This window comes from Lagenorhynchus albirostris, chromosome 16 (genome assembly GCF_949774975.1).
Source record: "Lagenorhynchus albirostris chromosome 16, mLagAlb1.1, whole genome shotgun sequence".
Classification (NCBI taxonomy): domain Eukaryota; kingdom Metazoa; phylum Chordata; class Mammalia; order Artiodactyla; family Delphinidae; genus Lagenorhynchus; species Lagenorhynchus albirostris.
In genome coordinates this window covers 25608069-25633131 of record NC_083110.1, presented here as the reverse complement: position 1 = coordinate 25633131, position 25063 = coordinate 25608069, and the positions used below count along the sequence as shown (strand labels likewise).

Sequence of the window (25063 nt, the reverse complement as noted above, 5' to 3'; positions counted from 1 at the left end):
TTACATCTTAATTTATTTTATTTCTTTACAAATTAAAGATGCATTGAAAAATAAACCAACGAAGAGAAATGAGAGGTCCAGAGCAGGGGCGTCCCGGGCTGGGAGCAGGCAAGCCTGGCCACCATCAAGCCTAGCCCTTGTCCTGCCCCAGCTAGGTGGGGTTGGAAGATAACTGTCAGCCACTCTGTCAGTACGAAAGCCTGAGTGGTGTCCTAGCAGGAGAGACTAGACACCTCTGCCTCTCTCCCCAACAACCTCCAGCTTGGAGAGCAGTGCTTCCAGCGGGAGCTCAGAGTGGGATGCGGGCTGGCTCTGTGAGGTATTGCAAGTCGATGGCCAGGCTCCCTACAGAACCATCCAGTGTTGGGGCCTCTCCAGCTGGAAAGGAGGCTGATACCGCTACCAGGTCTTAATATACTTTGCAACTCTGTTCCCAGGCTCATTCATTTCTGATTACGTGCCTCTATTCACCAAGTGATCACCAATCATTTCAGGAGAGAGAAAGATCAGTGGAAGCAGAGCAAGAAAGCTAATCAACCACCCTCAGTCACTCTGAGTTGGCTGTTGACTTCCAGGCCCAAGAAGACTGACCACTTTTCTCTCTACCATCTATGGTCTATACCCCAGCTCTTGTGCACCTGTAAGTATGTTTATCCCTAATATAGGAAGTTGTTGATGACAATGAGCTGACTTCGCAGCCCCTCCCCCTGTAATACCCTGGGATCCTCACTCCTTCCTGTCTGCCCTTCTCTTCTTGGAGGCTGGTCCAAAGGGACACATAATATTATCAGGGTCTGGGTGGCTCCAAATCCCCCAACACCAAATCATATACAGTGAACTGAGAAACTACATTCATTACGACAGGATTAGCAGGAAAATGGTAAAGTGAGGGGACAGGGGCACCTTCCAACAGCAGGACATGACAGAGTGGTAGGATACTTGAGCCCAGAAAGAAGGTGTCTCCTTATACCTCCCCCTCCCCCCAAAGAGACTGAGGTCAGCTTATATGACTTATAATATATGGAACTGTCCCAATTTCTCTGCTGTCCTGGGGTACTTTCTGGAAGCTGGCCTGGACCCTATGCTGTTTACCACATGCTCTAGCTCAGTAGCTGCCGAATCTCCTTGTGCATATGACAGAGAAAGTCCACATAGGATGCTCCGCCGCTCAGGCTCTTGTCTTCCACCAGGAAGTGTTTGAACAGTGTCTCCAGCTTGTCCTCTTGTTTCACCACAATAAGCTATGGCCAGAACACAGGGTCATGAGGCAGGGCTAAAGGGAATTAAACATGCCCTAAAATCCCATTATCTAGTCACTTACTCCCCATCCCCCTTCCCAGTGAGGACTTGACAAGGTAAGAAATCCAGGTCCGGATCAGTGTTACCTTCATGTACCGTGATCTCTGTGCCCTCAAACTGTCAATAAGGCCTTGCACCTTCTTGGACAGTAGATTATCCAGAACTGGCAGAACACTCTGGAACACAAAATTCATTTATCCTTATGGTAAGGTATGCTGAATCCAGAAGTGAAGATGGGACAGCACAGATTTATGCATTATCTGAAATATGGAAGCCTGTGAAGAATGACAGCACCCTCCCTCTCTAAGTGTACCCTGCTATTTAAGGGAATGAACACACTTTTCTTGGCTCCTAACTCATATCACAGAGTCTACTTCCACACCCACATTCTCCTTGACTCCCTGCCCTCACCAAGCCACTGGTGATCTGACTGAAGGAGGAGACACCGAAGAGGCTCTGGACAACACCCTGTTGGACACTTGCTCCCACCCAGAGGAAGAGGTTGAGCCCATTCTCCAGCAAATATATATCCCCGTTGCTTAGACGCTCTTCAGATGCTCGAACTGCTGGTGGTTCAGTGGTATTCTCAATGGGAGACTTTGTCTAGACAAAAGGAAGGGGGCAAACGGTTACCAAGGACCATAAGACTCGTTTGCCCACCCACACCCCCATCCTCCACCCCCATACACACGAAATTTCAGAAAGCTAAGCACCTGAGTAACTCTCAGTATGAAAATATTACATCAGATAAGATAGGTAAAAAATTCATGAGTGTCAGACACAGATAATATTAATCCTTCCCTTCGTCCTCCTATGATGTCCCTTTCTCACTACAATGTCTCACACTCCAGCACTCAGTCGCACCAACGGTAGGAGCCGAGGATAGAAGAAGACATTGGTCTCAGCCACATCCATGGAGGTAACCAGCTGTCGGACGTAGGCCCGGTCATCAGTAGTGACTTCAGCTCCAGGCTGCAGGACATCACTCTTCAATACACAGTTCAGGTAAACTGGGAGTAGCTTCATGCACTCAGGAAGGATCAACTAAGGGGGTTATCAAAACAAAGTCAATAATCATGAGAAATCCCTCCCAATGCAAAAATGTATCCCAACAACAACTCCTCCACCAATATGCTTGCCCTACCTGTCCTGCAGAGGAAGGGCTGGCACAGTTCTTTCTGTAACAGGCCAAGATTTGGGCACACTGAGTGATAAGAGTGTCACGAACAGTCTTCACAGGGCTGCTCAGGACCCCCCGGTATGCTGGATGGGAAAGGGAGACAGCACAGTCAATGGTCAGCCACTCCATCACATGCGCCTTCCCACCATCACACCCACTCAGGAATGCTGAATTGTTGACCATCCTGGACCTTTCTCTTAGCCCCAATCCCACCCTGCCCTGCCTCTGCCCTCACCAAACTTGGCCATGTAGTTGATGAGCGTGTCAGTCTCACAGTTTCGATACAGATCAGCCAGCTGAGTGCAGCAGTTGAGGGCCAGGTTGTGGATGCGGAGCCGTCGCTGCCCTGCACAGCTGGTGTAGAGCAGGGCACACTAGGGGAAGGGAGAAAGGGGGAATTCACACCCCTCCCTCAGCATAGCCCTTGGAAAACTGCCTCTGCTATATTCTTAAACTAGAAGACAGACATGAGCCATCCCTTCTCCAGCCTCTTCTAGTCTTCTCTACCCATCCTTCACCCCCTTCCCTACAGCCTGTTTATATCCAGTGATATGACCGCGGACACTTCTTCCCCAACCCCTGCCTCCTGTCCCCTACCTGCAGGAGGGCTCCATTCTCTTCATTGAGCCGATCGTCATGCTTGAACTCCACAGTCACCGTCTTGTCCCCATCCAGCCCAGCCAGCTCCACATCTGTTGTGTTGTTCATGTAGAAAGCCCCAAAGAAATCTACAGCACGGATACCTGAGGCCACATGGACAGGGCTAAAGGTATGACAGGTGCCTCCCTCCAGACTGAGCCCCCCCACCTGCTCTTCTCCAACTAGGACTGACCAGTGCTTGTCCGGACCCGCATCACAGCATCAAAGCCAACGACCTTCTGTACATCCCGACGCAGGTCACTCAGGAACCGTTCCTGGTCATTTTCCACCTGCATCCCCCCAGGCTCAGAGTCACATCACTGACTACATATAAACAATCTCCCTGCACCCCCTCCACTCTACAAGCCTGCAGAATCATAACGACAGTAACAGTGAAGATAATGATGTTGATGATAATGATAGCTTTTAAGCACTTATTACATATTACATGCCAGGTATCCCATTAAGTGCCTTACATATAATTACTTAATCCTGATGATAAATCCTAATTAATAACTATAAAAATCCCATTTTGTAGATGAAGAAACAAAGGAGAGAATAATTAAGTAATTTATCCTAGGTCACACAGCTGGTAAATAGTAGGGCCAGAATATCAACCCGGGACTGATTCCAAGCCCCGTGCTCCTGACTGCCACACTCTCTTCTGTACACTGTGCAGTCTTCTCCTCCAATGCTATTCCTATTAATGAGTCAGCAGCTAAGGGGCCACTCCACATGCAGGCAGGCATTCCCAGTCCTGCTTCCACCTGCCACCCAGAGTCCCATGCCGTACCTGAAAGCAAGCGTATTTATAGACAGAGCCACCAGTGAGCTGGGGTACAACAGAGAGCGTGGCCACATCCACATACTGGTTAGGGAAGAGGAAGAGGTCTACGCAGCAGCCTTGGGCCACACACTCTTTGGCCAGGGTCTGATAGGCACCTGTCTGAGGCTGGAACAGAGTCTGGGGAAGAACAGGAAAAAAATGTTCAAAGATCCCAGTTCCACCCTGCCTGAGAACTGTATATGCTGTATATGTAATATGGGATATTCAAGGACATGTAAGACTTCAGATGTACCTCTCAGTTTGCAATAGTAACAGAACAGTCTCTTAAAAAAAAAAAAAAAAAGTCTACCAAGGGCTTTGGGATGGGGTAGAGGTGTGGGAGCAGTGGAGAAGGTTGGCAGTCACGGATGTGACATGTGAAAGGGCAGAGGATCCAGTCCCAGTCTCCCTCAAGAAAGTTAAGAGTACTGCATTGTGAATAGACAGCATGTTCCTCTGTAATAGAAAGTCCTCCCCGCAGCTCCCAATCCCACACCTTCTCCTTGTCTGTGTTGATCAACTTCCTGTCGTCTCTGTTCTTCAGTTTCCCTGGGGCCTCTGCAATGGGCAGGGAGGTGTGGAACAGAAAGAGCTTCCCTGCACACTCAGCAGCCTAGAAAAGAAGAGAGATCTACTTGTCCATTCTTTCCTTTATTCATCCATTATTCATTCATCCCTTCCCTCGTCATTTACTCAGTGCCAACTATGTCAGACAAGCTGACTCACTGCACAGCCATCAATCACTGAAGATACAGGGGTTGTATCCTAGGGGGTAAGATGGTCAGAAGACAGTGTTGCAGAGGTGGCTGCCAGGGACTCGAGCCTTACCTTCAGAGCCTCCATCCCAGCCTGGATAACTGGGGCAAATACTGTCTCTGTCTCCCTTGTGTCTGCAAACATTTCTGGAATCTGATCCAATAAGCTGAAGAGATAGGTGATAGGAGGCAATCAAAATTGCTATCCAAATTTCAAATCCCTCAATTCCCTGAAGAGTCATCTGGCCCCCAGACTCTGAGAACTCCTGAGGCACAGCCTCTGTACATCTGCTGAACGCTCTGCTCAACTCTCTGGCCTTCTGTGGTTGTATCCACCCCACCCCTGCTTTACCCCCACAGTCTAACTCCTACCTGGTGATGACTGCTTGAGACTCATTGACATTGACCAGGAAGCCATCCAGCAGTGGCACAAACATGTCACCCACATCAGATACAACCATCATTTGTGGCTGGGCCAATGAGCTCTTCACATTGTAGAAGTGGAGCACCTTATTATAGGTGACAAAGCCAACGCGGATTGCTGACTCTTCTGCCCCGCCCTCCCTGTAGAAGGTGACATTGTTACCCACGGTTGCCAACTTCTCCACCACCCAACTTCATGACATCAGGATCCACAATGTGCTGAGTTAACCCAGCCACCCACCCCTAAGCCCCCTCCCCAGGCATCATTATCCAAAGGAAGCACCTCGGCTCCTAACTCTCACCTAGGCAGGAAGTCTAACAATGACTTGAGCTCCTCACAGAGGAGCCTAACAAGACCACTCCTGATGGCATTGTAGGAGACGTCAATCATGAAGATGAAGGCAGGAGGGCTGGGGAACTTATTGTTCTGCAAAGGAAGGAAATGTTGGTGGCGGGGGTGGGAGAGGGGTATTAGTAAGCAGGTCAGTTGACTAGAGAGAAGTCAACACCAAAGGGGACAATGACGGGGTGAGGGAAATGACCACAGCAAGTCTTAGCTGTCTCATTGTCCACCCACTGCTGCTCCCCACGCTACCTTCCCTCACCTTGCAGTAATCTACAGTGGCCAAGAATTCATAAGAACCCAGGGACAGCTCAGGACGGTCATAAGCATCCACACGTTTGCCGGTATGATCCAGATGTTGAAAATACTGGGGGGGAACTGTGGGGAGTAGGGCAGAGTGTTACTCAAAGGTCCACGCTCAATCTTAGTTGGGTCCTGGCTGAGCTCACTCTATTGCCCCACATCCCCACAGGCGCCTTATTTCCCCAACTCCTGAACCAACGGACCCTCATCTATCTAACTAGAAAGAGAACAATGAAGATGCAATCCAGATCCCCCCCAACCCCAGCCTCTGTGAACATACCATCGTTGATACAGCTGCAAAAGCAGCACTGGAAGCGCCTCCCTCCCTCAACGAACTGCATGAAAGGGCACATGTATGCTTTGCAGCGATTGCAGCGCAAAGGGCCAGATTCCCCGTGGTCGACAACATACGGTGAAGCCTAAAGAGCAAAGGGGAGGGGCTCAGACATAGAGGGAAGCTACAGCAGGGAGCTATATGTGGCAACAGATGAGGAGGAACAACCTGGAGGGAGAAGGGCATGGCTCAGATAGTCTGCCTGGGGAGGGAGCAGAGAGAAGGGGAACGAGGACAAATGTCAAATGTCTCTAAGGAATGTCCCTAAGAGTCTAAATTCTATAGTCCCCTCTCCTTACTCCTCATCTCTAGAATTTCACTTCTTCTGGAAAGAGAAAAGCAACTGTGGAACTGGCCCAAACAAGCCAGGGGCTGACATGGATGTATGAGGAGAAAACCAGAGATTACCCAGGATTCTCATTTCTGGCCCAATCTTCAATCCCCTTCACTCCTGCTCTAGGATCTTGACTCCTACCTCCTTTCCCAACAAAGTAGCTATGACATTTGTCCTCTCCAATCCCTGGATTTCTGTGAGCCTACTGACGCCCAGGCAGATGTCACCCTACAGATAAGAGACCAGCAGTCAAGTGTCCAACCATCCCCACTGAGACCCAGGAAAAAAGAAAGAGAAAAACACAGAACAAGACAGAGAAACAGGATGTAAAGTGAGCCGTGAGTATCCAGTTACAGAGAAATCCACCCCAAGTTCATTAAGCTAGGCATGAATATGAGGGTATCCTACCAAGGCCTGGCAGAGCAGCTGCCAAGCTCTCTCTCTTTCAATGCTGATTCCAGGGATTGGGGTGACAGATCATGGCCCAAACCAGGTAAGAAGGACTACTGGATCTTAATCTACCTTTTTCCTTAATATGCTGTCCCAACATCTCGACTTACCTGGGATGACAGGACAGCATACAAGAAAAAACAGAATGATGTGCTTCTAATCATCTGGAGATGACCATGCTATGAGACGTTCCTGCAACCAGCTGTCTTCTCCCCTACAAGTTGGCCTTGACTCTTTCCATAATGTGTTTCCCCTGTGGACTCTGCTCCCATCCAGCAATTTCTTGGGCTTTTACTCTCATCCCTACCACCCCTTCAGGCATGGGCCCTGTGATAGAAAGCTATTGAAGATATTCACCCCTCCCACCCAACCAAGACTTCTTCCATTGTGACTGCCAGAATCACATCTAGGAAGAAGTCTCACTCCCCAATCCCCCTCCCTTCCTCCCTTTCATTATACTCTAGTCCCTTCCCTGACTCACCTCTTCTGGGGGCAGCCTTGCCAGCGGCTTGATGACAGCCGCTAGGGGCACCTGAGCCTGCTTAGCCATGTCAGATGTGCAAGGGATATTATAGGATGTGCATCGGATGTATCGGGGACTTGCATTCCCTGAAGCGGAGGTAGAAAAGCTGAGTCAGATCACAGAATCACTCCAGACGCTGGCTCTCCATTGCCAATCCACCCCATCATCCCAACAAATGCTAGAGCTGATGGTGGCTTTTTCCCCCTAGAGACCAATGAGGGACTGGTCTCTGATTAAAGACTGACAAAGCCCCATCCATAAGCTGATAATGCTGGAGAAAAAGTCCCCGCAGGGAGTAATTAATGCCCTTCTCACCTTGGTCTTTCACGAGGAAGTTGGTGGTGACTAAGGGTGGCACCTGGCCCCGCACTCCAGTAACAAATGGCTCTGAACCCCGGTTGTTCCTGTCATCCTCAATAACCTGAATCTGTAGGGAAGAGGTGAAATGAATGAAGTGACAGATGAAAAGGGAGTAGCAGGTCGCAGAGAGCCAGGAGAAAGAAACACTGGAGCTGCAGCACAGAAACTAATAATTTGCCAAGGAACACACCTCATGCACCAGGCCTGCTCTCCTTTAGGAGATCATATAAAATGCTGTAATACCAATCTTCCACTCCACAGTCAGCAGCAACATGCTGGACAGGCAACATTGAGAAAGGGCTTCTTTATGAATCGCCCTGATCCCAATAAATGGTGATCACCCTGTTATAATACCTACTCCAGGAAAGCTCCAGCTCTTATCACAAGCCTTCAAACGTGATCAGATTCCACTTCCCTCCCCCATCAAGCCTCTGCCTCCCCTTCTCTTCCCAAGACAAATTCTGAATCAGAGCAGGGGAACAGACAACGGTAAACATGTAAAAATGAAATCTACCTGGAATGACTCTACACTCAATGAAAGTAGAAGGGACAGGGTGAGGAGAGGATTACACAGCAGGAAATGATCAGGTAAGGTGAGGAAGCAGATGCTGCCTTATTTTCAGGTAAGCATCAGTGTGTAAATATGGAAGAAGAGGATATTATAGCCCAATCCTCAGTCCCCCACATTTTGACAGACCCAGCAAAGGAAAAAAAAAGATTTTGCAAAGCTGGTGATCAGACCTTCATGCAGGCTGATAACCTTTGGTCAGTTACTTCAAGATGGGTTTGGTAAAACCAGAAAAAGTAAAGGGAGAATAAGACTCTGTATCCCATAGCAGAAAGAGTTGAAGCTTAGAAATATATCAGAGTCAAACAGACTCTCCAGATGAGAAAGTGGCCCACACTTTCCCAAACCAGCTGACCCCTCCCCGTAAGAAATGAGCTTCCCAAATTTGTACATTAGTAGCCACCTACCCACATGTTTCTCTACAATAAGCAGTAGACAAATCAAACCCAAAAGGGAAAGATCTACTGTTCAGTTTTGTCCTGTTCCATCCTATGTCACATGCAGGCTCCTGGAGGAGCCAGCAGGACTAAAACCAAAGCTTAATATGCCATCTGACCCCACCCTTCGATCCTGACCTTCTACCATCCCATACTTAAAGGCACTGCTAACAGCTTGCTACTTCTTCATTATATGGTGACTCGAGGCATGCACATCCTTCTAGCTTGTAAAAGCAAGGGTCTAGAAGGACTAAGGGAAGAGGATGCGGAGGGATGGACATGGTGGATGAGGTGAAGATGAGGTCACAGGCATGCATGGGTGACATTAACACAGGGATGACACACACACACCCACCCCCTGCACTTACTGGACTAGGAATGGCATCAGGGTCTATTCTGTGTCTGGTTTTCTGCTGAGGAGGCAGCTCATTGAGTTGCTTTTAGTGTTTTAATAATAAAGGCAGCAGGGGAATACAGGGAGGGAGACAAAAGAACAAGAAGCAGATGTTACTTCTCTCAGCCCTGATGAGTTAGACATGAACAGCTAACTCATGGAGTTAGCTCATACTAACTCCATGGAGCCCAGCTCATACTGCTGAAAGCAGGCCCCCCCAGATCAGAAATTCCAAATGTTTCTGGGCCAAAAAAGAGCCTTTAATGGCTCAGGCTATGATGTAGAAAGATAAGGAAGGGGGCAAATAGGAGGCAAGAGGGGTTATACAGAGGGGCTGAATGGGAGAAATTTTAAGAAGGAAGAAGAGGGATGTTCCCTCCAAAAGGCCAAGCCTCCCATGTAAGAACTATTCTTATGCTGAAAGAAGCCTCACATCCAACCAGACTCTCCTTCTTACTAAAGGAGGGAGAAGGAAAGAGGGACTGCTTAATCCTCTAGAGTCCCCCTTTGCCAACTGGGTCCCTCACCATGATAGTTCCCCAAAGGAAGAGGGAAGAGAACAGAATGGAATATGACAATGGCTAAGCATGGTGAGGTAATTGACATAGCAAATGTTGCAGACAGAACTATAAAGTGGCCTCCACTTGGGAATACAGTACCAGCCTCTATTCTGTGTATGATGAGGAAGGCCTGAGTATTCTGATGGCTCTAAGGGTGAGATTCACCCTCTTCCTGGGAGAAGCAACTTCCCCACATCGCCCTTGAAATTGTAGATCACTATTCCCCATCCACACAGCAGCAGGCTAACAAACAAAAGTATTGGAGGCTTCCTCCTAAAACACTGTCCAAATAAGGGCAGAGAGAATCCAGAGAGGCTTTCCTTTTCTTACCACCTAACACCAGAGAATTTCCACCAGCTCTACCCGTTAAGAAGACTGCTATCCTACTAGATCTAAGAGGACAAGACCTGGACCCACCCACTACTCCACAGAAGAGCAGAGGTTACCGTGCTCTGTCCAGCAGTGGCAGAATGCAGCACTCAACCCAGAGCTCTACTGATACTGCTGATCACTCCTGGTTTCCCTTCCTTTCCTGCCCAGCTATGAAGTAAAAGTGCCCCCAGAAGATTTCTGGGACTTCAAGTTCTAGTTAAAGAGTCAAAAATTACATCTAGGTTCTACACCTACAAGATGATGAACGAAAAGGAAAATCAGAAAAGCCTAGGCAAACATCTCTTCTAGGTTGACTCACTTATCTGGCAGCCACAAGCACCTTCCCCAGGACCACATAAGTATCTACTTACAGGGCTCGGGATGGCATCAGGGTCCAGGCGCTTAGGAGGCAATGGTTGAGGAGGCCCAGGCTGACTTCCAAAAGTGGCTGCTCCTGGGTAGGGACTTCCATAATTGGACTGAGGGCCCCGGGTTGGTCCAAAGGAACCTAAGTGACAAGGACACAAGGTTGATGAACAAATTATTCCTTCTCTATCTCTTCTTAAGGCCTCACGGAAATTACTAGACTCCTATAAATGTAGAATTGAGAGGTACAGTAGTGACCATTCAGAGAAAGCCCACACTACCTGAACTAAGAGAAAAAAAAATCTCATAAACCCCAGATCCTAGTAATAATACCCTGAAGCTGTCTATCTAGTTCACCACTTAGCAAACAATACTAAAAGCAAATAAAAACAACAACAAAAACACGTGAACTGCTAAAGCCTTTGGCTCCTAGGTAGACCTTGGGAAAAACTCACCATTTTGTTGCAGCTGATAGCCTGGCTGCTGGGAGGAGTGCATAGGTGGTAGTGGTGGTCCTGGGGGCCCAGTCATTTGGGTGCCAGGGGGCAGAGCTTGAGGAGCAGGTGAGGACACGTGGTTGGGCTGGCTCACTGGGGGCCCCCCAAAACTCTGTCCAGGCAAGGGAGGACCAGTCATCGAAGGCATCCGAGGACCCCCTGAAGCTGGGGGTGTGAAGCTGGAGGCCTGTAGTGGGACAGATCGCTGGGGAGGCTGGGTCCCAGGATGACCCTGGGCCTGGCCAAGGGGAGGAGCTTGGCCCTGAGGATAGGAGCCATACAGACCAGAGTTAGGGAAACTTCCTGAGGCTGAGGCCAGCGATGTTGGTGGGCCTGAGAAGTAGAAGAAGTAGAGTCAGAACCCCAGTCATTCTGCCTCCTTGTTCAGTAAATCACTTTCCTTTCCACATGAGGGGCAGGAATGACTTCTCCCATCTGCTGGGGCTCAGAAGCACAAGAAATAAAAGGGATTCAGGTATAGCCCCAGAGTCTGATGCTTCTAAAAAGAAGGGGACAGTATTCCTGTGGTCACAGCTACTCACCATAGCCTAGCCCTGAAGGTGGAGAGGCTGGGGCCACAGTACCACTGATCTGCATTCCGGCCAGCTGAGCCGTCACCTGTGCACTTGTTGGGGGAGGGCCATAGGGCTGAAGCACAGCTGGCTGGCTGACCACAGGGGCCAATATGGCTGACCCAAATGGCTGATACCCAGGGAGCCTGCGAAGAGAAGGAAGGCAGAGGTTTCTAGTGGGCTGAGATACCCTTCAAAGTTGGCAGGAGCTCCACATCATATAGGAAACTATATTGTTTTACAGCATCTTATTCTCATCTGGGCTCTTATATGGCTTCACATTTTTATATATTTGTGAATAAATTACATTCCTCATGATCTACACTGTGATTATTCATGGCAAACCTTGTTTTCCATTAGGTTCACTCCAAAAACATGTGTTGAACACCCTCAGATCAGAGTATTATTTACTCTGCTAGTTAGATTATCACCTCCTCTGCCTTAATCCTTTGTTGACAAACCACCTCAGTTCTGTAATCTGAAGCACTGAAGGAGTCGAAGGGAAGGTGCACAGAAGCATTAACACAACAGGAGCTTAATAATGTGGGCTCAAACAAATGCAGTTTGATTGTTTAACTTTTAAACCAAAGTATCACTTAATCCTGGGAAAGATGTTAGAAATATCCTTAAGATTAGAAGAGCAGGTCAGCTAAGTCTGGCATTCTATGCTAAGCAGAAAGATGATGCTAACTCTACCAGAGTTAAGGACTAGACAAACAGGACATAAACCAGGTAGCCTTCTAGCTGGGTCTATCTAGCAAAGCCTCGTTACTTGGATAACTGTCTTGAATATTCCCATGGTATCAGATGGCATATTAAAATATAAATTCAAAATCATTCCAATATCATTGTATACCAACTAGCAATTGCAACACTGTTTTACAGTAATGTTACTGCAGAAATCTATAACATAGATTATTATACATAACAAGCTCTTTCTGGGATTTCAAGAATGAATCAAATTCTTCACAACGATAGCCTGTTAAACTGAAATTCTGATTTATCCTTCCTGCTTATTTTGTCTCTACTAAATAACTAGAACTTTATTATGTTTGGTCAGCTTCTAATAGTTCTGCAGTTTCACACTTTTCATTTGTTCATTTAACTAGTATTTTCTGGGCAATATGCTAGTGAAACTTACCTCCCTAAGCTCTTTGTTGGGCTTTGCATTTTTTGTCTTCCATAGCAACAAACATACTGTTAGCCCCATGGCAGATGCTCATAAATCCTTGTCAAAATAATTATATTCCATGGTACTACTCTATTAACATGGATAATACTCTCCACTACCCAGTAGTATTCTATCACATACCATAGTAACAATAAACCAACACCTTATCTGTACATGGCTTTATAATTTACAAAGCATCTCTAAGTGCTTTATTTAATTCTCACAGCAAATTAATGAGGGAAACAGAGCAGATAGAAAACTAAGACACTAAGGGTATAAGTAGCAGACTATTCTAGAACTAGAACCCAGACCCAATTCTTAGTCCAATATATCAATACTTTACTTTTTAATTGTGAAATATAACATAAATAGAAAAAAATACATAAAACATATACGTACTGCTGAATAATACAAAAACCCATGTAACCGAAAAGCAATTCAAGAAATAGAATACACCAAAGGCCCAGTGTGCCTCTCCTCCATCACAGCCCTCTCCTTTCTCCCAAAGATAACTACTTTCCCAACTTCTTGATAATTGTTCCCTTATCTTTAAAACAATATAATTCACCTATGTCAGGTTTTTAAACTTTTGTAAACAGAATCACATCGTACATACTCTGAGTTTGCTTCTTTTGTTCAACGATGTTTATGAATTCATCTGTGCTGTTGCATTTAGCATTCTCTTTCATCACTAAATATTATTCCACTAAATAAATATGCCATGATTTACTTAAGCATTTTACTACAGATGGATATTGGGGGTTTTCCAATTTTTGGATATTATCAATAATGTTGCTATATTCAATCATATATTCAACTTGTTTATACACACATGAGTTTTTTCTAAGGCATATAGCTATGAGTGAAATTACTGGTTTATATGATATGCATATCTTTAATTTTAACAGATAATTCCAAGTTATTTTCCCATAGTAGTTGTACTAATTTGCATCTGACCACCAGTGGATGAGAGTTCCTGATACTCCACATGCTCAGCAATAATTAGTACTGTCAGACTTTTTAATTTTGCCAATCTGATGGATACACAGGAGTATCTTGTTGTGTGTTTTTTTTAAATAAATTGACTAATTAATTTATTTATTCATTTTTGGCTGTGTTGGGTCTTCGTTGCTGCGCGTGGGCTTTCTCTAGTTGCAGCAAGCGGGGACTACGCTTCGTTGCGGTGCCCGGGCATCCCATTGCGGTGGTTTCTCTTGTTGCAGAGCACGGGTTCTAGGCGCAGGCTTCAGTAGTTGTGGCTCGTGGGCTCTAGAGCGCAGGCTCAGTAGTTGTGGCACACAGGCTTAGTTGCTCTGCCCTTAAACTTAAGCCTGCAGGTTCTCAAGATAATAATTTCTACCCTCTCCACAGGCAGCCACTCTGAAAACCACTGAAAACTGAAAACCACTCTGATTTTCAGTTCCCACTTTGTCTCTGGCACTTGAGGATTTCACTTTCTTTCTTTTAAGCTTGATTATGTATTTGAAAAAAAAGAATTGTTTTTATTTCCTCTCCCCTTTCTAGATGTTTGTGGCAGAAGGGTTTTAGGTTACATTAATCTACTTACCAGCTGAAATTCTTTCACCTGCCTTCATATCTCCACTGAAACTACATCTGTCAATGATGTCGAACCTTGCCAAACCCAACAGTCAATTCTTCGTCTACATCTCACCCTTCAGCAGCAAATGACACAGCTGATTATTCTCTTGACTTCCTAAAATACTCTCTTCACCTAGTTTCAGGATGCTACTCTGTCATGGCTAATCTCCTACCTCACTACTGCTCTTTCTCAGTGTGTTTGTTTGTTTGTTTGTTTTATTTGGCTGTGCCAGGTCTTCAGTTGCGGCATATGGGATCTTTAGTTGCAGCATGAGGGCTCTTAGTTCCCTGACCAGGGATCGAACCCAGGCTCCTGCATTGGGAGCATGGAGTCTTAACCGCTGGACCACCAGGGAAGTCCCTCATTGTGTTTTTGTTTGCTTGTTTGTTTTGCGGTACGTGGGCCTCTCACTGTTGTGGCCTCTCCCGCCGCGGAGCACAGGCTCCGGACGCACAGGCTCAGCGGCCATGGCTCACGGGCCCAGCTGCTCCGTGGCATGTGGGATCCTCCCAGACCGGGGCACGAACCCACGTCCCCTGCATCGGCAGGTGGACTCTCAACCACTGCGCCACCAGGGAAGCCCCTTCATTGTGTTTTGATAGCTCCTCCTCTGACTGCCTTTTTTTTTTTAAAATAAATTTATTTATTCATTTATTTCTTTTTGGCTGCGTTGGGTCTTCGTTGCTGTACGTGGGTGAGCAGGGGCTACTCTTCATGGCAGGCTTCTCATTGTAGTGGCTTCTCTTTGTTGCGGAGCACGGACTCTAGGAGCACGTGCTTCAGTAGTTGCGGCACCTGGGCTCAGTAGTTGTGGCTTGGAGGTTCTAGAGCGCAGGCTCAGTAGTTGTGGCAAACGGGCTTAGATGCTCTGCGACATGTGCGATCTTCCGGGACCAGGGCTCGAACCTGTGTCCCCTGCATTGGCAGGCAGATTCTTAACCACTGCACCACCAGGGAAGTCCCTCTGACTGCCTTTTACATGTCAGTAAGCTCCAAGGTTCAGTCCTCATCTCTACTATTTACTCTCAATGCTCACTTTCTAAGTGATTTCATTTAGTCCCATGGCTTTAAATAATGTCTCTATACTGAAGACTCCCAAATTTGTATCTCCAGTCCTGACATTATTCCTTAGCTGCAGATCCATATACAACTGCCTATTCAGCACCTCTACTTGGTAGCTGGTAGCTTTCTTAAACCTATAATGTACAAAATAAAACCCTTCATTTCACCCCCCCAAATCTGCTCCTTCTCAAATATTCTTCATCCCAGTAAATAGCACTATTTACCAAATTGCTTAAGTCAACAGGTTAAAAGACATCCAGAATTCCTCTTTCTCTCTTAACTCACATCTAATCCTACCGACTCTACCTTCAAAATATATCCCAAATCTGACTGCTTCTTACCACCTCTACCACTACCATCCTAAACCAAGCCAAGATCATCCCTTACCTGAACTACCGGCAATAACCTCCTCATAGGATTCCCTACTTCTACTCTTGAATTCAGCAAAGTGACCTCTTTTTTAAAATAAATATATTTGTTTTAATTATTAGAGAATGAGGAGAGCACAAGCAAAATTTTTAAAAAGTAATGTTTTTACTAATCACATTTGTGATAGTATTAGTATTGTTATACTGAGATTGTTGTGTATAATAAGGGATAAAATAAATGAGAAATTGTGGGATATTCCAATATTCAAATTCCATCATCCCCACAGTCTTGAGAATCAAGACTCCTGGTATGGAAGAAAAGAGATACAGATATAATGAAGAGGTTGAGTAAAGGTTCTGTAGTCTTGAATTTGAACTGAAAGTACGTATTTAAACTAATGAGGTATTGTACCTTTAATATATGTAGGTATGTATTTCTTAGCTACGTCCACTGAAGAGGCCTAGGAAGTGACCAATCAGGCAGCAATGAACATTCCTAGTGCCCAGGTTATAGTCACAAAATAACATTTCTCACCAAAAAAATAAAGGATTTCTTGGAAAAATGGGTAATTCCTGGTCTAGAATATAAATGTACAAGATAAGCGTGAAACATCTCATTAGACCTAAAGATTACTAGGGTCATGTCAAAAGGATTCAGGAATCAACTTGAAGAGGCTCACATTGGTCAAAGACAGGACACTTTATACTCCAATAATGATGATAGTTGTAGTAATTTGAAACCCATCAAATATGTTTAAAACTATAAATTCATAATGATATTAAAAATAAGAGTTGGTCACCTTGTACATAACTGAGAACCAACTCATTTCCCTATAAACTAGGAAATAAAGGTAAAGAGTCAAGCATTTATTCTACATGAATTGCACAACCTGTAACCAAATAACAGATGACAAGAACTGTCTAAAATGGTATTCAAACAAATAAATGAGGAAAACAAAAGAATTAGAGTATCACCATTTTGTAAACCCAGTGAATTAACATACATATGAATCAACAACTAGTAACATCATAAAAAGAGAGACATCAAGATACTATGTGTGGGGCTTCCCTGGTGGCGCAGTGGTTGTGAGTCCGCCTGCCAATGCAGGGGACGTGGGTTCGTGCCCCGGTCCAGGAAGATCCCACATGCCGTGGAGCAGCTGGGCCTGTGAGCCATGGCCGCTGAGCCTGTGCATCCGGAGCCTGTGCTCCGCAATAGGAGAGGCCACAACAGTGAGAGGCCCACGTACCGCAAAAAAAAAAAAAAAAAAAGATACTATGTGCCAGGCTTCCTCGGTGGCACAGTGGTTAAGAATCCGCCTGCCAATGCAGGGGACATGGGTTCGAGCCCTGGTCCAGGAAGATCCCACATGCCGCGGAGCAACTAAGCCTGTGCGCCAAAACTACTGAGCTTGCACTCTAGAGCCCGTGAGCTACAACTACTGAAGCCCGCGCACCTTGAGCCCGTGCTCCACCACAAGAGAAGCCACCGCAGTGAGAAGCCCGCGCACTGCAACAAAGAGCAGCCCCCTCTCGCCGCAACTAGAGAAGGCCCGTGCACAGCAATGAAGACCCAATGCAGCTAAAAATAAATAAATAAAATAAAATAAATAAATTTATATATAAAAAAAGATATTATGTGCCTTCAAAATCTTGCTCCATCCTATCCACAGGGATCAAATCTGGATCCAGTCTTTGGATTCAGCTGCCAATTTGCAGGAAATACAAAGGAAAAAGGAAAATACTGAACTGCAACATGAATATACAACCCAGATAATCCAGGCTGTGGGAAACTCTTCAGGTCAATTAGCTTGGAGTCCTCCACAGATAAACAGTAAGAAAAAGAAAGAGATAAAAAGGGAACCTATGGACTTAAAAGACACATCAAGTTGTTTTTTCTTAACAGGTAAAACTAAACTGTGGTGTCTAGGGATGTACCTTTGGATGTAAACTATTTTAAAAAAACACAAGAAAGTGGCTACTATAAAAGTTAGGATAGGGCTTCCTTGGTGGCACAATGGTTGAGAGTCCGCCTGCCAACGCAGGGGACATGGGTTCGTGCCCCAGTCCGGGAAGATCCCACATGCCGCGGAGCAGCTAAGCCCGTGAGCTATGGCTGCTGAGACTGCGTGTCCGGAGCCTGTGCTCCACAACGGGAGAGGCCACAACAGTGAGAGGCCTGCATACCGCAAAAAAAAAAAAGAAAAAAAAGTTAGGATAGGGAAGGGAATTCCCTGGTGGTCCAGTAGTTAGGGCTCCGCACTTCCACTGCAGGGGGCATGCGTTCGAATCCTGGCTGGGGAACCAGGATCCCGCATGGCCAAAAAAAAAAAAAGTTAGGATAATGGTTACCTATGGGGGGAGGGAGAGAGCGATGATTGAACTGGAACACATGGAAGGGGTTTTAGGGGTGCGTGGCAGAGTTCTATTTCTTGATCTGGATTGTAATCACTTTATGAAAATTTACCAAGCCATACCTTTGTTTTGTATGGTTTTTGTGTATGTGTTTTACATTACAATGAAAAGATCCATCACATAAGCGAACAAACAAATAAATGGGGAACATGTTACTCTCCAGCTTAAAACTCTCCAACGGCTTCCCACTGCAACTAAAATCAAATTTAAACTTCTAACTATGGCTTAGAAAGCATTACATGATATGGTTCCTGCCTATGTACCTACTTTATCTCCTCCACTCTCCACTCTGCTCTAGACACACTGGCATTCTTGCTCTTCTTCACATCAACCAAATTAATTTCTCTACCAGGGCCTTTGCACCATTGTTCCGTCTATCTAAGACACTCATCCCCCAGATCTCTGGGTACCTCCCTTCATCATTTCACTGTGGTTTCAAACATCACTTCAGAGAGGCTTTCCTTGACCAATGTATTTAAAACGGCTTCCTACCTCCTCACTACTCATTCTCAATATCCTTATTCTGTTTTCTTTCTTTTTTTTTTTTTTTTTTGCGGTACGCGGGCCTCTCACTGTTGTAGCCTCTCCTGTTGCGGAACACAGGCTCTGGACATGCAGGCTCAGCGGCCATGGCTCACGGGCCCAGCCGCTCCGCGGCATGTGGGATCTTCCCGGATCGGGGCACGAACCCACGTCCCCTGCATCGGCAGGCGGACTCTCAACCACTGCGCCACCAGGGAAGCCCTGTTTAATTTCTTATTTACATTTGACTACTTGTTATCTTCTGTGTACTCCATGAGACTATAAGCTCACGAGGGCAGAGACTTGATCTGTTTGATAATGCTTTATCTCCAACCTCTAGAACAACATCTGACACATAGTATTACAAAATAAATATTTTTAAGTGGATGAATGAACTAATGAATTCCCTATACTGCTTCTCAGAGTTTTCCAACACAGAGGGTTAGGGAGAGTTTCCTAGCCTCTTTCTCTGGGCTTACATTCAATGTTAAAAATGTATGTTCTGGACACCTAATAAAAATGTCACTAAGTGACTCTTCCACTACCACATACCCTATGCGTAGTTATACTTTATTCTTTGTTTACCAAAAAACAAACAGCATTCCAACAGAGATGACTGCCCTCCTTTAATGGACTTCCATGCAAAGACAGGGGTTTACTGAGTCATGCACCACCAAAGTTTTCATCATTTACGTAGTTTTCCTTTGAGTATCTTTCCTTTCATAACTGGTCACACCCAAACTTAACCAATAAGTCCTACTAAGTGCCTGATCTAAAGGAAAAGGGGAAGTCAGAAGAGACATAAATAATCCTGAGGTTCTTTTCTCCTGTTTTTCCCGTAGGGTAAGCTCAGAAGGACCATAACAATGATTATAGATATGTCTAGTCAAGGAAAAAACCCAAGTTCACAAAAATAGAAAGAATATGAAAAAAACCCAGGTACTTAGATGGGTCAATAATCCATAGGGTGGACATCAGCAGCACCTGTAACCTGCAAAAATGAGAACAAAATACAAAAAGATGAAGGGAAGAGGAAAAGGGATGTAAGAGAAAAGCAAAGAAAAAAAAAAGAAAAGTAAACAGGCCCTCACACATTCCTAATTCTTCCAGTCTCATCAGACCAATTTTAGGTTGAGCCAAATACGTACCTCTGAATGGACTTGAGGACACGGCGAGGAGGAAGGGTAAGCTGGGACGAAGTGAGAGAGTGGCATGGACATATATACACTACCAAATGTAAAATAGATAGCTAGTGGGAAGCAGCCGCATAGCACAGGGAGATCAGCTTGGTGCTTTGTGACCACCTAGAGGGATGGGATAGGGAAGGTGGGAGGGAGAGGCAAGAGGGAGGAGATAATGGGGATATATGTATATGTATAGCTGATTCACTTTGTTGTACAGCAGAAACTAACACACCACTGTAAAGCAATTATACTCCAATAAAGATGTTAAAAAAAAAAACAAATACGTACCTCTGCATCTGAACAGTGGAGCTTGGCCCATTCTGTACATCTCCTTGTCCAAACTGGCCATATGCAGTCTGGCCACAAGGGCCCTGTGCTGTCGAGGCTGGAGGTGCCCCTGAAGAAGGTGGGGCTCTTGAAACACCTGAGGGTAAAGAAGAGAAACTAAGCAATTGGGAAATAACTTTCTCCTCCACCCTGAGCAAGGAATGCAAAGCAAGAATCAATAAGCTCAGACCTTTACTGCAATATCACAAGCATAATACCATAGCTTGGTAATGAAAAGGACACCATCAACATGCAACTCCAGCTACAGGAGATTCTGAACATGGATGCCCAGCCAGAGAGCCTCTACTCTCCTAGACAGGTATACTACAGGTCAAGCTGTAGCCAGAGCCACAAAAATGTAGGGCCTTCCTATGATCACCATACACTCTCACTCAATCCAGGACAGTCTAACGTTCTTACCCTAGACAAAACGTCAACTCTTTTAAGGAAAAGATCTGGGGCTTCCCTGGTGGCACAGTGGTTAAGAATCCGCCTGCCAATGCAGGGGACACAGGTTCGAGCCCTGATCCAGGATGATCCCACATGCTGTGGAGCAACTAAGCCCGTGAGCCACAACTACTGAGCCTGTGCTCTAGAGCCGTCAAGCCACAACTACTGAAGCCCGTGCGCCTAGAGCCCGTGCTCTGTAACAAAAGAAGCCACCGCAATGAGAAGCCCGCGCACTGCAATGAAGAGTAGCCCCTGCTCACCGCAACTAGAGAAAGCCTGAGTGCAGCAACAAAGACCCAACACAGCCAAACATAAATAAATAAATAAACAATTTTTTTTCAAAAAGGAAAGGATCCCACTCCAGAACTCAGAAACTTAGAGCATACTTGAGAAAGGTGGCACAGAAGGTGACCAAGTAACATTCTAAACTAGGTTGTAAAGAAAGGCACCTCTTAGAAAGACTATTCAGGACATCCCTGGTGGTCCAGTGGGTAAGACTCTGTGCTCCCAATGCAGGGGGCCTGGGTTTGATCCCTGTTCGGGGAACTAGATCCCACATGCATGCCGCAACTAAGAGTCCGCAAGCCACAACTAAACATGCCACAATGAAGATCCTGCATGCCGCAACTAAGACACGGCGCAGCCAAAATAAATAAATAAACATTAGGAAGACTATTCTGCCAACCTCTTCTTCATATATTCTACTTATCCTACGCATCTTCTTTTCAGCCATTTCTAAGTGTTGGCACTCCCAATAGCACATGGCTCAGGAAAGTATTCCCACGGGTTGGAGAATTTGTTCCTGCCCAACTGTTCAGTCAGGACAGGTCACCTGCCCTCCAATTACTGCTGTCACTATGTCATCACAAAAGCTGTACTCCATCCTTTCTGCTCATCAGAGCTGCCATCAAAGCTACTTCTACTCCCCCCAAGCATCCTTCCCACATGAGATGCAGGAAGAAAGCAATTAGTTACTTGGCATATCACTTTGGAAATATTGCTGACCCCTGTTCAAACTATTGTTTTTTTGTTTTTCTTTTGCTCTGCCCCCAGTAGAGATTAGACACTATAGAACCTGCCTACAGGAATATGATTAATCTGAACCTGCTCACTAGCCATCAAAGAACCAGATATGTTTTCCTCTCAATAACAGAGCTTCCTCTTGGGGCAATGCCAAACTCCATCTTGATAAGCCAGGACTTGATAGATCAGAGGTGGACTCTGTCCAGCCAAAGTCCCATCCCAGAGTAAGGCTCTCCAAAGCCCTGAGACCTAATCTCACCACTTCGCAATTTTTTTTTCCAAAGTCATAATTTAAATGGTCATAACTTCAATCATTTCCCAAATCTTACCTATGCCTCCTTGGTGCCTTCTTTTTCCCATATCCCTTTATGGAATTTACTGTTTTAAAAAGCATAAAGCATTTGGTATACCTAAGTCCTTAGCTAGCCTAACCAAAGATCAAATGTCAACCATTTTATAAAAAACCCCTATGAATAATATAATCTGTAGATTACCAGCTGCTCTTCATGAAAAAGTAACATAAAAGCCAAACACTGATCCTAAGGCAGCACCAGATTGGTTTCCTCTTATTTCCCTGATATTAGACAATATCTAAGAAGCCAAAGAAACTCAAACAAAGGAAAAGGAATGATATCAGCAGAAAGATATGAGAGGCACCAAAAATCAGGCACACAAACATCACACTTTTCATCCATGAACTAGTTCCCCAAGTCCCAGAGTCATTTATAGATAGAACTGAGTCCGATGAGAGGCATTATCAATATACATGAGAAACAAGTGATTTCAGAGAGACTTTAGGTCAACAGAAATAATTAATCCTAGTCACAGGCTCTGAACGAGCTGCGACCACAACCCTTCCATCCAGCTGTGAACAATGCAGCCAGGTGAGGCTGCACAGGGTGACACCCAAAGGAAGTGAACTGCCATTGAACCTGGAAGATGTGCTCCCACTAGATGTCTTAAGGCAGAGACACAGTCACCTTATAAAAAAACAGGGAAAGGTGGGAATTCCCTGGCAGTCCAGTGGTTAGGACTCGGCACTTTCACTGCTGTGGGCCTGGTTTCGATCCCTGGTCAGGGTGTTAAGATCCTACAAGCTGCGTGATGCGGCCAAAAGGGAAAAAAAAAACAGGGAAGGGCAGACTGCCCACAGGACTCTCAGTGACCAAGAGCCAGATTCATGTTCCTCCATCCCAGTCACCACAACCTTTTAGGCAGCTTAGGTAGGGCAATACAACCCAACCTGAAGACTACTAATTCCCCTCCTCAGCTCAAAGGAAGCTTGGAAACATACCTGGGGGAGGGGTTTGCTGATAGCCTGGTACTGGGCCATTGTAGGCTCCATAGGAAGTGGGGGCGGTTGTGGGCCCTGGTTGCCCACCATAGCTGGATTGATGATGCCCTAGGTAGACAGGCTGGGGCTGCCCAAACGGCGGCACAGGTGGAGCTGACTGGTTAACGTTCATTATGAGAGCATCCCCGACTTGGTCTCACCTATTAGATGAGAGAGAAGAGAGAAATTAGTCAAAATCAGTTTTCTAAAGAGAGAGCACTATTCACAGTAGGAAGTAGAAATAGAAAAGGACTGACCTTATCAGGCAGTGATCAGCCTAATCATTCTCACACTACTACAGGATCTTTGTAATTTTCTTCCCCAGACAGCAGACAGACTGCCTCCTCAAAGTAAGGATTTTGTTACTCTGAACCCTATGCTTTGTCACTGCCAAGAGGGTATAAATTTCAACCTCAGATAGGCCCATTGGAATGGAGCAGCAGCCTCCATTCCCCAGTGGTATGATTTCTAGTGTCTAGTCATACAAGAAGTCCTGCCACTGATAAACTATTGTGATATTACAGGTAAATGAAACAATGCTCCCACTTTCCATTCATTCACTCTAGCATCCATTCATTCCACAAAATTGAATACCCTCTAGTGTGCTAGTCATTTTTAATCACCCAGACTACATGTCTAAAACAGATTGGCTAAATTCCTTCCCCCTCAAAAGACAAATTTTAGAGTAACCGGTTAGAAAAATGACATTCTTTGGCTAAACTGCAGTAAATCAAGTGCTACACCATCCCCAGTCTTCCCACCAAAAAAGTGTATGGACCTTAGAACTGAAGTATTAAAATCACTAAATGTAAAGGACAGCTCAAAACTCTAGCAAGGTATCAGATTAGAACTGAGTGCAGGCCTGGCACAAAAACTTCTCACAATAACCTAGGGAAACAGTTCAAAGATCAGTGGCAAAGTTAGATTTCATGGAAAAAGATCATTCACCTTATCCTTCTAGCAGAGGGGACTATAAGTATTCCAAATCCCAATGCACTTCTCCAACTCTCCTGTTTCTGCTCTTATATGCTTGTAATGAATCTAGGCCACCACCAAAATTATTACAATCTTGCCCAGCAACAAAGGAATAAATTGGAGAGCCTTTCCAAGGTCCTTCCAAGAACAGGACTATCTGATCACATCTACTCTTCATAGCCTGACCATTCCAACTCTCCTATAGACAGAAGGGACCCAGGAAGCATAAGAGCTCACAGCTACTGCAATGGAACAATGGGCCTCTCCCCTTTGCTAGGTAGGGCCATCTTGACTACAGAAAAGCTGAGCTGCTCTTGGACTAGAACTCTTTAAATTCAAAGCCATCTCAGGAGCTGTTCTTCCAAATCCTAAACCTCACACAGGTCACTACATTAAGCTTGACAGATGTCCTCCTCCTCCTCTTATTTTTCTAAAGTCAGTGTGGGGGTGGGGATGGTAGGAAAGGAGCTTCTTCTCGAGGAAATAATCCCCTCAAACACACCCAAGAGTTTGGAGTCAGGCTCAAGTTTCAACTCCACTCTGGGTGGACAGTCGAGGGTGACAACCCAGGAGGCGGGGCAAGCTTCCTAGAACTCTGAAAGTAGTCGAGCTGTGGAGGCTGGGAGCGCTGGGGATCAAGACCGAGAAGCCAAGCCAGCTTCTCGGGCCGCGATGAGAGAGACTTCCACTGAGTAGGAGATCGAGCGTCTTGCGCCCTTCAACAGGCTCAGGGCAGGAAGCGGGAGCCGGAATCTGGGCCGGGAGAAGAGAAGGGAGGGTCTAGGACTGATTCTGGATTGTGGATGCATGAGGTGAGGGTCTCTCCCCGGGCCCCGCCCCCGGGCCCCTCCCTTCCTTCTCAGACAGGACCCCGATCTGGCCAGTGATACCCCGGCCTCTCCTCTGCTTTCCTACCCACCAACCTCCCGAAGCCACTCCTCACCCGGCTCCAGATCCAGGTTCGACTTCGTTCCTAACGTCAAGGCTCCCAGGCTCCACTTCCGGTTCCGAGGGGGCCGGCGCGTCGCCCCCGGAAGTTCCACCCCCACGCTCCAAGGCCACTCCTTCTGCCACGTCGGCAGTAAGTACGCGCCGAGG

At 45.9% G+C, this 25063-nt stretch overlaps 1 protein-coding gene across 5 annotated transcripts; it reads right to left on the bottom strand.

Moving 5' to 3' along the window:
• Positions 1-25063, bottom strand: SEC24C (SEC24 homolog C, COPII coat complex component). 5 transcript variants are annotated; one of them, XM_060126319.1, is made up of 25 exons: positions 24909-25063; positions 24468-24718; positions 22952-23151; positions 20146-20281; positions 11506-11681; positions 10922-11296; positions 10472-10608; positions 9143-9211; positions 7725-7836; positions 7368-7495; positions 6049-6187; positions 5728-5843; positions 5425-5549; positions 5072-5263; positions 4773-4866; positions 4441-4557; positions 3912-4082; positions 3312-3408; positions 3077-3222; positions 2715-2853; positions 2444-2562; positions 2164-2343; positions 1711-1902; positions 1386-1475; positions 1-1241 (listed from the first exon to the last, which is right to left on the bottom strand). In XM_060126319.1, exons 3-25 carry the CDS (start codon positions 23121-23123, stop codon positions 1101-1103), a joined length of 3363 nt encoding a protein of 1120 aa, XP_059982302.1. In that variant the 5' UTR covers positions 23124-23151; positions 24468-24718; positions 24909-25063; the 3' UTR covers positions 1-1100. The 5 variants fall into 5 exon arrangements, with proteins under 5 accessions (XP_059982302.1, XP_059982301.1, XP_059982304.1 ...); XM_060126318.1 differs by lacking the exon at positions 24468-24718 and having other exon boundaries at positions 24909-25013; XM_060126321.1 differs by lacking the exons at positions 5072-5263; positions 24468-24718 and having other exon boundaries at positions 24909-25013.

Bases quoted from the DNA above. Each gene is read 5' to 3' on its own strand.
- SEC24C (XM_060126319.1), bottom strand. From the start codon at position 23,123: ATGAACGTTAACCAGTCAGCTCCACCTGTGCCGCCGTTTGGGCAGCCC. The intron at 5,844-6,048 runs GTATGTTCACAG...TACTCCCCACAG, and splicing joins TTGCAGCTGTATCAACGATG to TTCCCCCCCAGTATTTTCAA. The intron at 2,854-3,076 runs GTAGGGGACAGG...CCCTTCCCCTAG, and splicing joins AGAATGGAGCCCTCCTGCAG to TGTGCCCTGCTCTACACCAG.